The sequence below is a fragment of the Pristis pectinata genome, chromosome 22 (assembly GCF_009764475.1).
Source record: "Pristis pectinata isolate sPriPec2 chromosome 22, sPriPec2.1.pri, whole genome shotgun sequence".
NCBI lineage: Eukaryota > Metazoa > Chordata > Chondrichthyes > Rhinopristiformes > Pristidae > Pristis > Pristis pectinata.
The window spans coordinates 24,378,085-24,394,065 of NC_067426.1; the positions used below are offsets into that span (position 1 = coordinate 24,378,085).

General features: G+C 40.7%; 1 protein-coding gene across 3 annotated transcripts in view; it reads left to right on the plus strand.

The window, feature by feature from the left end:
* The first annotated feature begins 234 nt into the window (after positions 1-234).
* The window catches only part of LOC127581721 (zinc finger MYM-type protein 4-like), a 114,059-nt gene continuing 98,312 nt past the window's right edge, over positions 235-15,981 (plus strand). For all 3 annotated transcript variants that reach the window (XM_052036380.1, XM_052036382.1, XM_052036381.1), the window contains exons 1-2: positions 235-293; positions 10,086-10,769. In XM_052036380.1, the coding sequence (XP_051892340.1) occupies positions 10,095-10,769 (675 nt within the window). In that variant the 5' untranslated portion in view covers positions 235-293; positions 10,086-10,094. The remainder of the gene's footprint in view (positions 294-10,085; positions 10,770-15,981) is intronic.

The window sequence follows — 15,981 nt, forward strand, 5'->3', positions numbered from 1 at the left end:
TTTTGCTCTCAGTCATTAATTTTTTAATTGATACTGTATTTTGAATAAACAATTGGAATTTTATTTTTTATTATGAATGAACACAGCAAATAAATAATCAAAGGCCTCTCATTATCATTTTGTGAAAGGATCATGTTCTTACATCCTGAAGTGCATAATGAGAGTCCCTGCTTTTTCAGCACTTGCAGTAACCCAGTTTACAGCACCCCTATTGCATTGTGGGATTCCTTGGGTGATTAGTTCTATGTCAGCTTGGATGCCTGGCTTCACTGTGTGTGGGTTCAAACAACAGGGTAAGTGTCAAACCATGTGTACTACAGTCTTTCAGGATCAGATGTTAAAACTAAATGCACTGCAGTGCTTCATATGTGCTTTTTTCGCTGTTAGCAGCTGAAATGATATTAATTTTTTAAACATTTTAATCTTAATAGAGTGAGAAAGAGGCCTCCCTTGACATATTTATGTCAAGGACTGCAGGTACAGAGATTTAATAGGTTGTATTAAAAGAAAAATCTGCAGGAAAGGTGTGTTAAAAGGTTAAAGAAAAAATAACTGGTAAGCAATTTTCAAACACTGTAGTGCTGATCCTTAACTGTATTCTGGTCTCATACTGTTCAGAGATGGACAGTAGGCCTCCTAAAAGGGGCCTGGCATGTGTGTATTATAAGAAATGGATGATTAATTGAAAGCTCCAGGGAAGAAAAGGAACAGAAAAGAAACCTGCAAATGGTTGCTACAAATTGCCCCAACATTTAAATGTTATCAAGCAAATATCCACACACACACTCGTGCATATCAGTTACCTCTGATTACTGTTTTATTCTTTAGACTTTCTGCTCAGATGTATCCAGGCAGAGGCATTTTGACAGGATTCACTGATGTATTTATTTTATGGTGTGAGGCTTTGCTATGTTGCCTTTTGTGATTAAATGGAATGATCTAATTTTACAGCACAGAAAAGGGCTATTGGGTCTTTTGCTCTTATGCATGCATTTTGAAAAGGCACTTAGTGCCCAAGTCTCCTGTCTTTTCTCTAAATTCTAAATGTTTTTCTTTCAATTTTTTTTGTTTTTAAAAGCTATTGTGGATTCTGCTTTCGTCACTCTTACAGGGAAGGTATTCCTAATTGTGACTGTGCTGCGTACAAATATCATACCCTCTCCCTTTGTTCTATTGGTGGTGATCTTAAATTTGTACCTTTTGAGCTAGTAAATTTCTCCCATTTATCTTAGCAAAACCCTTCACAATTTGGTATACATCTAACTCTTCTTAACTAACGTGAGTTGCATTTCTCCTGGTTTCTCCTCATAACTAAAGCCTTCTCCTTTTGGCATAATTTAGTGAATCTCTTTTATACCTTGTGTATAGCCATGAATAGTAAATAGTATACACAATACTCTCTCTGCAATTATAATTTTAAGATTACCTGTTTGTTTTGAAGTGTTCATCACTTGAGTAAGGAGAAGGAGCTCTGCTAGTCGCACTCAAACTACATTTACAGCAAAAATAGGAGAACAGCAAATGGTGATGTTAAAAAGGCTTAATTTGTCTTTAAGCTTTCAGCAGTTCTGAATCCTCCAAACTGATTGTAACTGATGTTTTATGTTGAGGTAGTAGGCATCAGAAAGACATAAAAAGAGTGCAGTTCCTTTTCTCATTCTATTTGATTTAAGAAATAGTTGAATTTTGAGAGAAAGTCAAATCTAATTGAAAAGAGCAGATGGGAAAGGTTGGGGGGAAACTTGATGGTGAGAAATCTCCATCTTCTGAATAACCACATGGGAAGTGAACTGGAGCAGTGAAGTACAGATGTACATTTGGGGGTGAGGTGAGTAACAGCTGAACAAAGAACAAGAGAGCCAATGAGTTGGTAACTCAAAGGGGAAAGATAGGGTGGTGTCGGTATGTGATAGGGAGAATTGGGGATGGATAAGGAAAGGGACAAACACAGTGACTGAGCAAGAGAAGTGCCATTCTCTGTATAACTCCCATTTCAAAAGCAATCTGAAATTGCTTCCCAAAAAAGAATCAAAGCAAAGCAGAAATGGAGGAGTAAAATGAAGAATTAATGGGAGAAAGGTAGAAGAGGAGAGAAAGAGAAAGAACAACATGAAAACATTAGAGATAGTGAGCTAGAAATTTATCTACACGGTTTTTTCTGCTTTAAAACTGCATTTTATGTCTCCCTAAAGCTTGAAAAAAGACTGCGATATTTTGTTGTGTTATTTAATAAATGGCATTGTCGGGCTCCCTCGTACTTTCTCACAGCAGCAACATCATTAGCTAGCCCTTAAAGGAACAGGTGCACAACACCGCCAGCATTCTTCCATCTGCTGAGGGTGGCGAACATGCTCCCATGCTTACAAAGAGGGATCTTGAGAAACTGCTGAATTTCATCACCCACAGAAGGCAAGGGGGCCATGGAGATCTTCGAGGTCTAGATGCAACAGCACTGGCAGGAAGTTGCCAGAGAGTTCTTGCCAAGAAACAACATTGCCTGCATTGGTGAGCTGTGTTTTAAAAAAAGATTTCATAACCTCAGAACAGTAATCATGGTGAGTCCTCACAATGCAAGACTTCACTTCCATTCATGGTTTGTTAACATCTTCCCATGAAACACTCACTCCGTCACTCAAACACATAAGCTGCTTTTGCCTCTCTTCTCACCTCTGTCTCCCTTGTCATATCGCTGCTGCTCTCTTTGTTTCCCTTTCCCTGTTGCTCTCCATGTGTACCGCTCTTCCTCTATGGGCCTCACTGCATTTCCTGGCCCCCCCTCTCATATCCCTGTCCCTTCCCCTCTCCCTCTCCCTCCCAACCACTCAGTCTGTGTTGTATTCCTCTCTTTGCTTCTGGGCTTGCTGTTAAATGAGATCAAAAGACCTGTGCCCTGTACGCAGCACTAGCACCCTTAGTCCAGGACAATCATTCACCATGATGCGCCAACTCACTCATTCATTAACTTAACGGTATGCATCATCTCCCTCTCCATTTATTGCCCAGGTCCACGCTCTTATACTCTCACCTTCTCCTTGACTATTGCCCAGAACCATGCAAGAATACACCATGCCTTGTGTACTCAACTACTTTTGCAATTGTTACCTGTATTAGGTCAAGATTACCAGGAATAGGTGGATGTTTCTCCAGACTGGAGGGGCAAACCTCAGCACGGTGGACTGACCTCTTTGAAAAGAGGGAGTGGTAGATCTGATGAGTGCTAGAGCAAATAAACCCCAGACACCAGAAGTAGATCTTGTTTAGATTCTGCTGGGTATGATGTCATTGCTCTTTAGCACAATCTCCCACATTGGTACAGGTGTCTTCACCTGCTAGGACTGCATCTATAACCAAATAGCTATATATCATATATATAATCCAACCATTCTCCATAAGTAGTAGTTAAATTGGTACTTTAGCCTGGTGTAAACAATGTCTCATTGCAGATGTGTCGCTGAGGTGCACTTGGACAAGCAAACACCTAGAGACAAAGGTTTCTGCATTGCAGCATTGCAGTTGTCACTTGTTAGGACTTCTTTCACAATCCAGCGGACCAGGATAAGAAGACACTAACACATACCTGGTCTTGCATCAACGCAAATCATAATATGCATGCAGTCCAATAAAAACGTGTTTAACACAGTCATCAGCACTATATGTGCACACACACTCCATTACAAAGGGATAAATAAATGAGAGTGCTTGTGAAACACAATATGAGAACCTTTGCTACAACAGCATTATAGTTGTGCAGAGGAAGCTTGTAGTCACGTGCATGGTTATAATCTTGGCTGGTCATAGATTATTTAAGGCTTCACTGGAAACCTTTGTGTCTTGCAAATTTGTCCTGTAGAGGCAGCCATTCCCAGGTCAGCCTCTTCAGCAGGAGCTCATGTCATTGACACAGTTAACAAAGAGTCCCTTCACATGTGTGCAGAAATCAATACTTTCAAAAAGCTGCAACATGGAGTAAGCATTGTCACTGCAGTTATCAGGCATGCCTGGTGATGAGATGTAATGTTTGCGATTCAGCATTGCTGCAGGATTACCTAAGATGGATTCCTTTTCTATTCAGGGTTCCCTCAGAGAGGGACAGAGAAGAGAACCCTGAGGCACAGTCTGCTTCTGCAGAGGATGTGTTGGAGTCACCTACAGAGCAGGAGGAGAAGTGATGCTGCATTTGAGCATTCCCAATGTGCCAGTGCACTCGTCCCTCTGGAGTGCTATAGAACAATACAGCTCAGATACTGGCACTGTGAGGGAAGAGATGAAATTAAAGGGGCACACTTTGCTAAGAAGAGACATCTGCCTCTGGCAGACTGCAGTCAAGCAAGTGGTGAAGAGGATATTGTCTCAGATTCACACAGGTTGAGTCCCATTGGAAGTGCTGACTTGGAGGGGGCAGATGAGCCCTATGATAGGGAGGCATTTAGGAAGTTAACACACTTAGAACAATATCTATGAGATGATCAGGGAGTTTAGAGGAGTCCATGTCCACATCATCTCAGGAGCTGGTGCAGAGCCAGGAAAATCTCCCTTCACTTTGGAAGTGGTTCATTCTTCTGTGCCAAGCAATGGCAATGCTGAGGTAGCAGTAGCTGAAGGAGCAGATTCCTGCCTCAGCTGAGACCCAGTACCTGTTCCCTAGAACCCTCTCAATCCTGAACCCAGCAGCAGAGTGATTCCAAGGGGCAGCAGCTTGCTGCTCTGCAGAACATTGGTGCTGCTTTCAGGGAGCAGAGAGAACCAAGCCACAAGGTCTATTTTGTCAGCCTTCCCTGGATTCTGTTGGCAGTGCAGGAGCTGAGATTCCTGTCCCCTCTCAGGATGTCAGGAATTCTCCTGTGGCTATTGGCTGTCAAGCACCATCCTTGCCAATTCAACCAAGCTTGCTTCCCCAGACTGCAGGTGCACCAGTTATTAACCTCGCAGTCTGGAGCCAGCCCCTCAAGAACACAAGCTCTTCATGGACAACCCAAGAGGACACCTTTATCTTGGAGCTAAGTGGAGATCATGCCTTCTAGCAGCCAGGTGGCATCCACAGGGGAAGAACCACAATGGAGTGGTAGGACTTCCAAACGTGCCTTAAAACAAAGAGACACAAGTGATCAGTAGACTGTGATTCACTGATTTGTGTTACATTGGGCTGGCCATGTTGTTTGTGTGCTTGACATCTGATTCCCCCAACAGACACTCTATTCTGAGTTCTGTAGTGGGAGGAGAATAGCAGGTGGACAGAGAGAAAGATTCAAGAATGTGCTCAAAGCTTCTTTGAAGAAGTGCAATGTTCTCAGTGACTCTTGGGAACCTCTCATCAATGACTGCTCCAAGTGGTGGAGTAGTATTTGGAATGGTTTTGTGAATCTTGAGGCCATGCATCATAGCACACAGAAGTGCTGCGAAAGTGGCAGAATTGCGGCATCTCACAAACTATCCACCCCCCTCCTCTCCTCCGCCCCCCCCAGGTCAACGCTGTCTGTCCCATCTGTGAAAGAGTCTGCAGTTCCCACATTGGTCTCATCAGGACCCATAAGACTGAGTAGAAGCAAGTCATCCTCAATTAAAAGAGAATGACCAAAAAAGACTATTTCAGCAAGCTTGCTTTACAACCAAGTATTTTTTTCCCAATAAAACCATTTATCCATTTGAGAAGCTTGTGGTGAGTGAAGTCTTTTAACTTAACTGACTGTAATTACTCACACTGTGAATCTTTTAGTTCCTTACCCTGATTTAACCAAGGTAAATCAGCTGAATGCATAGAAGTGTTTGTTCAGCTGCCACTTCAAAGCACTAGATGAATGCCAATATAAGTGGATGCAAGCTGTAACCTATTCCTCATGTATTGCGTAAGTACAAAGTCCTGTTCTGGTGTGATGCTAGTCCATTCTTTGCATAACATTCACACCATCGTTTAAAGTGAAAAGCACTGAGCTCAGCTATATAAGTGCAACGTAGGTGGCATGTTCTGATTCATTGGACATTGCACTGCTGTGGATATCATACAGGCAAGTCTGTTGATGAAAAACTATGTGAACATCAAAATCTTATCCAAAAAAGAGTAGATGATGTTAGCAATTGGTGGTAAAACCAATTTGTTTCACATGACATAATATGATTTATCAACTGTGTTTTTGGCATTCTGCAAATAAATTTTGAGTCAATTAGAGTGAACACATTTTCTGACTTACCGTGTACTATGCCAAGGGAGATGGGTTTATTCCAAAGTTAAGAATATTCATGAAATAAAATGACCACATGACCTCATGAAAAAAAACATTTATGAATAGAAAGTGTATTTTTCAAATAAAAAACCCTTAGAATTCATTCTGCTATATTAGGTGTTAAGTATCATTAACATTTTGTCTGTGTTTGTGAGGAATATGACATAATTTTTCAGTTTGAGTTCTAAATGTTCATGATACACATTGTATTTCAGAGCCAACTAAGAAACTAATTTGATTCAGCTGCTCAGAGTTTCAGGTACCATCTTCACATACTCTCTTCTGCAATAAACATGTTTTTTTTTACAAGGAACAAGGATTATTTATTTTCTTCAGATAAAAATATATTTGGTGGTGAATAGATATCAGACAATGGCTGGAACATAATAGGTGACAACACAATATGAGATGGTAAGACAAGACGAGATATCTACCTGGCAGGGCTTTTTAAATTGAGCCTGAATGGTCTAATGAAGTATATGTGTTCAAATCGAGCCTCTTTACTTCATGTAACCCTTGATGTATATTCTCATATTCCTTTCTCCTTCATACCTGGCCTTTCATCTATGCTATACAAAGTGTTTTTCAAAAAAAAACCCTCAGAACTCACTTTGCTGTATTGTTTTAAAAATAGTTAACATGTTGCCTATGTTTATGCTACCTAGTATCAACTACTCTATGGTAGTAAGTTCCACATTCATACTACTTACTTTGTAAAAAGGTTTCTTCTGAATTTCATTTTGGACTTGTTACTGACTATCTTATATTTATGACCCCTAGTTTTGGTTACAAGCTGCTCAGCATCTACTCTGTCCAGTCTCACCATGTTTTAAAGTCCCAGTCTTCTCTCAAAGAATGCTCCATCATTTTAAATGCTGTGCCCCTTATGCAACACTGGGAGTACAATGTAGCTTAATACACTTTGGGAAAGCGCACATGGGAATTTACCGTCCCACTTTGTCACCTGCTCCTGCATTGCATATAGTTTCAGGATACATGCATTGTGCTGCTGTGGATTCAGTACTTAGATATTCAGTACTTGTTTGGTGATGAACATAGTGAATCTTCCTGTTTTATGAACTAGTTTAAGACCAAAAGATTGTTAAGTGAGTGGCTCTATGCACGGGGACCGTCGTGATCAACTTCCTGAAAATCTGCCTGACGTGGTTTATAATTGCGATCTTGAATCAGAAATTGATTCTCTGTGTTTAATCTTTCGTAAATTTGTTAGTCTGATAACTGTAGTTCCCATAAGTTCACAAGGTAAATATCAACAGGAGCCAATTCTGTTTATTTATCCAGAACAGCCAAACAACCATCCTTCAGAGTTACAGCATTTATCCCACATTCCTCTGGCAATTTTAGATAACAAGTCTGCAGTTACACCTTTTCCTGACTTGTCCATCACCGCCTCTCTCACCTTGCACTTTTACCTGCATTGTCACAATCTCTCCTGCTCCCAACCACAGACCTCACCTTTTAGGGGTGCAGTTGGTTTTGGACTACAGCCTCCGATGTCACACTTATTGAATAGACTTCATTGAAGGTGTAATTTGTACTGGAATGGACCAGGGAAGGAGCCCAGAAGGATCAGCCACTTTGTACTCCTGACTGAGTTCTGTTTCATTAACTTACTGGGCTTTTCCATCACTGAAGGTGGGATGTTCATGGAGCTTCCTTCTCTCATTACTCAAATGTCTACCACCATTTGTGACTGAATGTGGCAAGAAAGCTCAGCCTGTACAATGGGTGTAAGTAGCATCAATCATTGGCAGTCAAATGGAATTGGATAGGCATATGAGGGAAAAGAATTTAAGATCAAGGGGAAAGAGCAGGAAAAGGGATTGAATAGGTTGCTGTACAAGGGGATAGCATATATTAAATGGGCAGAATGTGCCATAATTATTCTGTCGTTCCTTGGATTCAGAGCTTTCATTTTATATTCCAACTTTCTCAATAACTCTTAGGGTTACTCAGTTTTAGTCCTCTGAGAAACTTTGTTAGTACAGTGAAATGTGTGCATTTTAAAATAATAAAATTTGTTAACTTATAAATGTTACTGTGGGAAACGTAGTATGCAAAAGGTATTTGACTCTTTTGAAGCAATTTGATTCAGTTAGTATTAGTTTTCTTAATTGGTGGATTTTGTCGGTGCTCTTTGTGTAATCTTTAGGTTAATCCTGCCCCATTAATGCCACTCCGAATCCTATAGTGCTCCTGCTCAATCTTCACCATCTGACAAAGTACTTCCTCATGGTGGATCACAGCAGGAGACTCCCATCCTTATGGGGTTGCCAGCAAGTCTAGAAACTGAGTGGGAGTTCCTCCGGTGATGAAAGGTCACAGAGCTGTACAGCACGGAAGCAGGACCTCCCCCCTTCCCCCCCCCCCCACTTCCTCTCAAATCCCTATTTACACTGATCTCATTTTATTCTCCCCACATTCCTATCAACTCCCCCGCCTCCCAGATTTTACCACTCACCAACACACAATGGGTAATTCACAGAAACTGCATTAATCAATGAAACCCACACATCTTTGGAATGTGGGAAGAAACTGAAGCCCCTCAGGGAAACCCATGTAGTCACGGAGACAATGTGCAAACTCCAGACAGACAGCAGTGGAGGTCAGGATTAAACCCAAAATCACACCATGCGGGAGGAGCATGTCTCTATTTTGCATTATTATTGATCACCACTTCTCCTTTGTTCCTTATTCCATTTCCCTCAACTGGCCCTTGCGCTCATTAACATCGACCCTTACTTTACATGAATGGATATGAACTTCTAGCCCTCACCAGTTCCCTTGAACTTAATGATTATTGGCAATAATTCTACAATATTTCTTTTCACCTCTTAACAGTTAGCAAAATTCACAGCACACCACGTAAATTGTGATGACAGTGTTTATATTTGAATACACATATTATTCCCAATTCTGTTTTCCTTCACTGCTGATTGCAACTTTTGCTTGACTTTGTTTAACACAGCATTTGCTACTCAGCGATTCTGTCCAAGAATATAATCTGAATCTAATCCGCATAACCAAAACATTTAATGAGTTTAAAGGAACTCAATCTTTCATTGTTTACAAACCACAGACTGCAAACTTTCAGTATTCTTCAGCAAGCCTATAAATTCTTACATAAGCAGTTTGTTACCTTTAAAAATTCTTTTCAATTAATATCTAAATTCTACACTAGTTACTTTGAAGCAATTAACTGTGAAACCTAATTATAAATACAGATCATCAGCTTTCATCTCATGCCAAGAAACTGTACTTATTCCTGTCCTGAACTGTCAATGCACTTACAATCCAGTCTCTACTATCAATGTCTAAATGATTTGGATGTATGCCAACCTCATGCCTTCCTTCAAATGGAGCTGATATCCTGAATAAAGAAAAAAGAAAGACTTGCATTTATAAAGCACCCTAAGAACCTCTGTGTGCCAAAACTCTATGCAGCCAAAGAAATACTTTTGAAGTGTAGTCACTGTACTAATTCAATAAATGCAGCAACCATTTTCTTCACAACAAGATCCACTGAGGGCAGGGTGATAATGATCAGCTAATTTGTTGTTTGGATATTGCTTGTGGGATAAACATTGGCTAGGACACGGGATAACTCTCCTGCTATTCTTCAAAATACTGTCAGGCATCTTTACCAACCACCTAAGAAAGTATCAATGCCCCCAGCTTAACATTTAATCAGAAAAGTGGCACCAACAGATAATCAGCTTCTCTCTCTGATCAGAAGTGATGCTGCAGAATTGCATCTTTACTGACAGACTGGAACATGCTCACTGTATATCAGGAGGAAAATGGTCATGAAGAATTTATTAATTATGGTGATTCTTTGTTTTTCAGCATTAAACAATGGATCATATAAATTCAGAGGAAATATCATTAACCATCCAGCAGATTAAAGAAGGCCCAAAAGCCAAACTTCGAGAGCTCTGTAAACAATATGGGCTCCCAATTTCAGGAACAAGAGTGTACTTCCAAAGGGTTCTCTGTCAAAGACTTGGAATTGATCCAAAATCTGTCATTGTTCAAAAACCCACTTCACGTTCAAACAGCCACGGAGACTGTTGCAGTGTTGCTGGATGTCGAAGCCGTCGAGGCAAGGACACACACATTCGCTGGTTCACTGTCATCAGAAAGAAAGGAAGTCATACTGCAGCCATAACCAAAGCTATCCAGCTTACCAGAAAGGGCTGGACACCAACAATGTATTCTCGGATTTGTGGACAACATTTCAGTTGTGGCCAGCTGTCTTTTGAGCCAAGTTCTCCTGACTACATTCCACATTTACACATGGACCCTGCAGCTAAAGTAGTAGCATCACATCCCACCTTCTGGTCCAAAGAGAGTTCTGAGGAAGCCATGGACTTGACCAACAAGGGTACCATTAAATCTATTCACGTTGCAGGGCCATCTCATCTTGATTTTACCAACCGATATCACAGAATAAATTCTTCAGCAAGGGCATTGCTTCAATCAACTCCCGAGCATCCTTGTATATCTGTAGTACAGGATACAGGAACCAAGGTATTGTCAGGTTATTTTAATTTGTAGAGGTTATTAATGCTATTGTCAGTGGTTATAAGCCTGCAGCATAAAATTATGTGAAATTTGTACCTAAGTTGGACAGTTTAAAGGAATTCAACAGGAGAATTATCATAGAAAGTGCTGTTCTGCAAGTGGGACTCAGATACATTGGAATAACGTTAACATTTTCCCGTTGCCTCAATGATAGGCTGGGGAGTGAGGTCGTAGGAAGTCCACTCACTCATTTCAAAAATTCGGAGCTTGACAGTATTCAACAGCATTCCCACTCCATGGATTAATGGAGATGGAGGTGGGTGTCTGAGGATGACTACCCAGACCTTAGGAGACGGGTCCATCACCAATAGATTGAGATCATATTGTTCCATCTTAAGAAGATTATTATATTTAATATCTGCGGGCTGGGTTTCCAGAACCTTGGGAAATTTGGCAGCTAAAGGGATGTGAGATGGGAATCCCAGAGGCAAGTGTCTTTCCGGCAATGCATGTGGACAGGGATGGGAAGAAATTATTCAATCCATGTTGTGTGTGAACCACTTTCTCCACACAACAAGAACGATCAAACCCTCCACCTTTCTAGTTTGGATTGATTGTGCTCCCCCATGAATGAATTGACTCCCCCGTGAATTGACATCTACCCTGTCTGCCACAACCTCCCCATCACTGATATCTGACTGAAACCATCTCATTCCCATGAAGGCAGCAAAACCCTCTGTAACCAGAGCAACTGTCACCCAATCACACCCTCCAAATGGACCGAACACCATCCAATGCTTTGATTGAGCCAAACTTTTCTGCTATTGGACCAATGCTTCCAGTGATAAGATTGATAACCTACCCCACCTCACACTGCTCACTTTCAGACCAACTCTGCCTGCTCACCATCAGATCTCCTGAAGACATCCCACCTGTGAATGCCATGACAGCCCTCTTGCATTCAGTATTTTATCTTATCTTCCTGCATTCAGACTGACACCACTCCACAATTAGATAGAGCTCCTTCCTTACAATCAGATTGATTCCACCCTGCCTCCTTTCCCTCTGCAATTAGATTGCCAGTCCTCCCACTCATGATTGGAGAGACCTCCTCGAGTCAACTGTGGAATGTGCAACTGAATTTGCATATAAAGCCTCAAACTCGTTATGTTTTCATTCTTTTCCCCTCCAGTGTTTAAAATACACTAACTACTTCCACTTTAAACTAACTCCTTTCACTCTTTCCAAACTTTCTGACATATGACATATCACCTTGTTTTCTCCATATTTCAAGGAAGTACCTCACTTGGCAACCTTTCATTGGAGTTGGATCATTGGGTAATAAATTAACTTGTATTTACATAGCATTTTTAACTCCAGGAAAGAAACATTTCTTCAATGCAGAAGAAAGCAATGATGGTGTCTTCTTGTAGGCGAATTAAAAGAGTTTTCTAAAGCTTTACTGGGAACCCACAGCCATTGTGCAAAGACTTGCACTTAGAGATGGCTATTTGTGATATTTTACCCATTTGTGCACATTAAACCGTTCCATCACTTGCACAGCACATGTTATGATTGAGGTAGAAGGTCTCTGCAGTCCAATGACATTTCTAAGCACAAGTCCTTGCACATGGCTGTGGGTTCCCAATAAAGCTTTGCAAATCGCTTTTAGTGTGAAAATTGCTCTCCATTTACTTCCAGCTTTTGCCATTTTCCACCCAAATAGTCAGAATCAAAACTTCCTCCCAATCACGGGGAGAAGCCTTGGGTTTTACCATCTGGAAAATCAACGTTAACTGTTGCTCGAGTCTTTTAAAAACCTATGAGGTGGACTCCAGGTCACCCAACATCCTCACTTGGAAGTGTATCTGTCCTTTCCTCTGTGTTTAGTCATTCATTGTGTTGGAGCTTGCCCCCATGGGAGCAATGTTGGAGGTCCCTCACTACGAGTACTGGACCAAGTCAGGAAGATGACTCTTCACCATCCTCAAATGGCAAATATAAATTATTAACCTAATGGAATCCATCATCAATAAGTGATAATGAAAAAAGTGAAACCCTTAGAAGTTTATAAGCTGTTATCCCTCATTTAAAGATTTTCTCAGTTTCCCCTTCTGCAAAAATCCCAAAAGCCAAAGAAATCAATATGCCAAACATTTTTATGCAGGCTGTCATGACCAGAACTCAACAATTATTGCCAGCCTTCTGTTTGCTTTTGCCTGGCCTCTTACTTCTAAGCACTTGGCTTCCTGTAGCCTCCAGCATACAGTATTTCTCCCTAGGTTTCCATTTAAACTGGGACCTTAAGGTCAGTGTTTATGAAACAGGCTGCCTGAGAGTCTGCCTGTGTTGCACCACTGTAGTCAGTTCTCCTCAAACTGCACAGTTACTTTCAGCAGTGGTTGGATTCATTGCTCTCCTCCCATTCAAGCACGGCAGGCACGATGTGAATCAGCATAGTTTAATTTCAACTAGTGTATGGGACTCCTGGGATTACTTATGCTTAACATGTATTAGTTGATAAAATACTGTGATTGGCCACTTCCAAGTGCTTGTATGAGAAAAATCACTCACTGGCAGCACCAGTTTAAAAAAATATCATGTGCCTCTAGCACTGTACATGCTTTCATTGAGTGAATAAATGTCTTGGCCAATGCCTTCAATCTTCCTAGTATTAATACAAAGGAAATTGCTCCTCCACAACTTAATGATATAAAGGAAATCTGGCAATATATGTGTGCATAGTTTTGAGAGAAGCGAGGAGAGGTATAGCTGGATATTATTAGCATGTAATACGCAAACTAACCATGGTTTTAGAAGAACAACAGCGCGAGTGATTTCTCAAGGTACTTTTCAGAGGGAAATATGATCCCTGACATTGTCTGGGAAATACCGGGGAAAGCAAATAAAATTTGGGCTGGTCAAGAGCTACGCTAATAGCACTATAGTTATGGTCACCTGAGTTGCTCTTAAGTTCAAGAGTTACATCCTGTAGAAGAGACAGGATGGACATCGAGAATATCAGTAAACAAAATGGTTTACACCTCCAAGATGGCTGACTGCAGACTGTATATAGTTGGTCATCCATTGTCTACAGTCAGCCAGTTTCTCCAAAACAATTAATCGTGTTCCAAATACACAGAACACATCAATGTAACAAAATCTTTAGTGTGCACATGGTACAAACAAATTAACTTATTACCAGAATAAGGAAATAGATAAATGCAAATTGGAGGATGTCCAGAACCCAGGATCTAGTTTGAAGATCATTTTGGAATTCCCTTTTGGAGTAATTTAACATTTTATTTGGAATCATTGTGGCAGGAAATATGCTGAAGATTGCAGATTACAAGGTTTTTTTTCGTCTTGAGATTGTATATATCTGTATTTTGGAACTTCATTCTTGTAATCCAAGTTTATTTGAGAAAACAAAGTTTACAGTTTAACTAATGCATTTTTTCCAAAGCCCATTTTGCTTCTGTCCGTTTTGACTCTTATTTCACCTACAACTTAAATTTTCTGACAATTTTGTTAGATTTATAAAAGCACTTTTCATTTAAAGTGAATTTTGTCCCCAAGTAATTGTGGGACATCAATGCATGGGAACTGGAATATTTTCCATTGCAGGAATGCAGGACCTGAATTGAGCATTATAATCTCGCCTGGTTACTGCAGAGGGGCGTTCTTTTCTCTCCACCCCATAGGTGCTTCAGCTGCAACCTCACAGATGAACTGTTTATGGGCACGTACCAGTGAGTATTTTCCACTGCACTCGGGCTGATTGTTGTCCATGTGGTGATGGTAATCCTATGGAGGAGATTTTCAGGATTTTGAACTAGTGATGATGAGCTGTGGTATGTGACTAGATCAGATTGGTGTGGGAGGTGGTGTTAGGCCATTTGTCTATTACCATTATCCTTACGAGTGTAGGTTGGCGAAAGGAGAGGTTGGTGAAAGGCTGTACTGCATTCTGGAAATGGTGCATGCTGTAGCCATGGTGCACTGATGGTGAACGGAATGGAGGTTTAGGCTGCTGGTGAAATGGCATACTTCATCTTGATATGTAGCAAAGTAAAATAGAGCCTTAATATCATTAATTTATAACTTAATCTTGTGTCTAGATTTTACATTGGATTAATGCAAGACAGCTGGAGTTAATCCATTACAGACACGACTCCCTGTGGCTATAAGAGGAGCTATCACAATTTAAGCCTCTGGTCTTTTGCAGATGGAATCCACATTTGCAGGATACTGAAGTCATGCTGCTTATCTTGTCCGAAAGCTGTTTCCTGCTTATTCTTATTCATTAACTTGTCTTTGATTTCAGCACACTTTTTTCCTAATATTGATTCTATGTGCCACTGTCTGTGGCTGGAATTAGCTGCTCATAATCTCTGTGCTACATTTGACCTATGGGTAAGCTTATCTGACCATGCAGGCACTCCACTCAAACCTGCTTCCATTTAATGTAACCCCACTCAAGCCCTAGCTTGGCTCAAATCCTCATCCTTATTTTTAATTACCTCTTAACTTGACCATTCCAGTACTCTATTGGCTGGCCTTGCATCTGGTAATTGGTTTATTATTGTCACATAGGAGGTACAGTGAAAATCTTGATTGCATGTCATTCGGATAGATACTTCCATGCACAAGTACATCGACCTAGTACAAAAGGCAAACGATAACAGAATGCAGAATATAAATGTTACAGTTACAGAGAAAGTGCAGTGCAGGTAGACAAACAAGTTTAAAGGGTCATGATGAGGTAGATTGAGAAGTCAAGAGTTCATCTTTATAAGAGGTCCATTTAAGAGCCTTATAACAGCAGGATGGAAGCTGTTCTTCCACCCGACAGAAACCTGAGATCATCTTGTTCATTTCTCAGCCGAGACATTGACTCCTACTGCAGTAGTCCCTTAATTTTTTTTTAAAACCAATGCCACCATACCCTTTACTATCTCTACAACTTTCTCTAACCATCCAACTCTCCAAGATCAACGTGCCCCTCCAAATCTGACCCTTCCCTGATTACAACTAAAGGCATAGCCCCAATAATTGCAAAAGATCCTAAGCTCCAGAATTTCCTCATTAAACCTCCCCCTCTCTCTCCCAGATCTTGATCATCTGTCCCAAATGTTTCCATACGTGGCTTAATTCCAAGTTTAATTTGAAGATATCCCTCTGAATGTCTTGCGGTGTATTTCAACTTTGATACAAG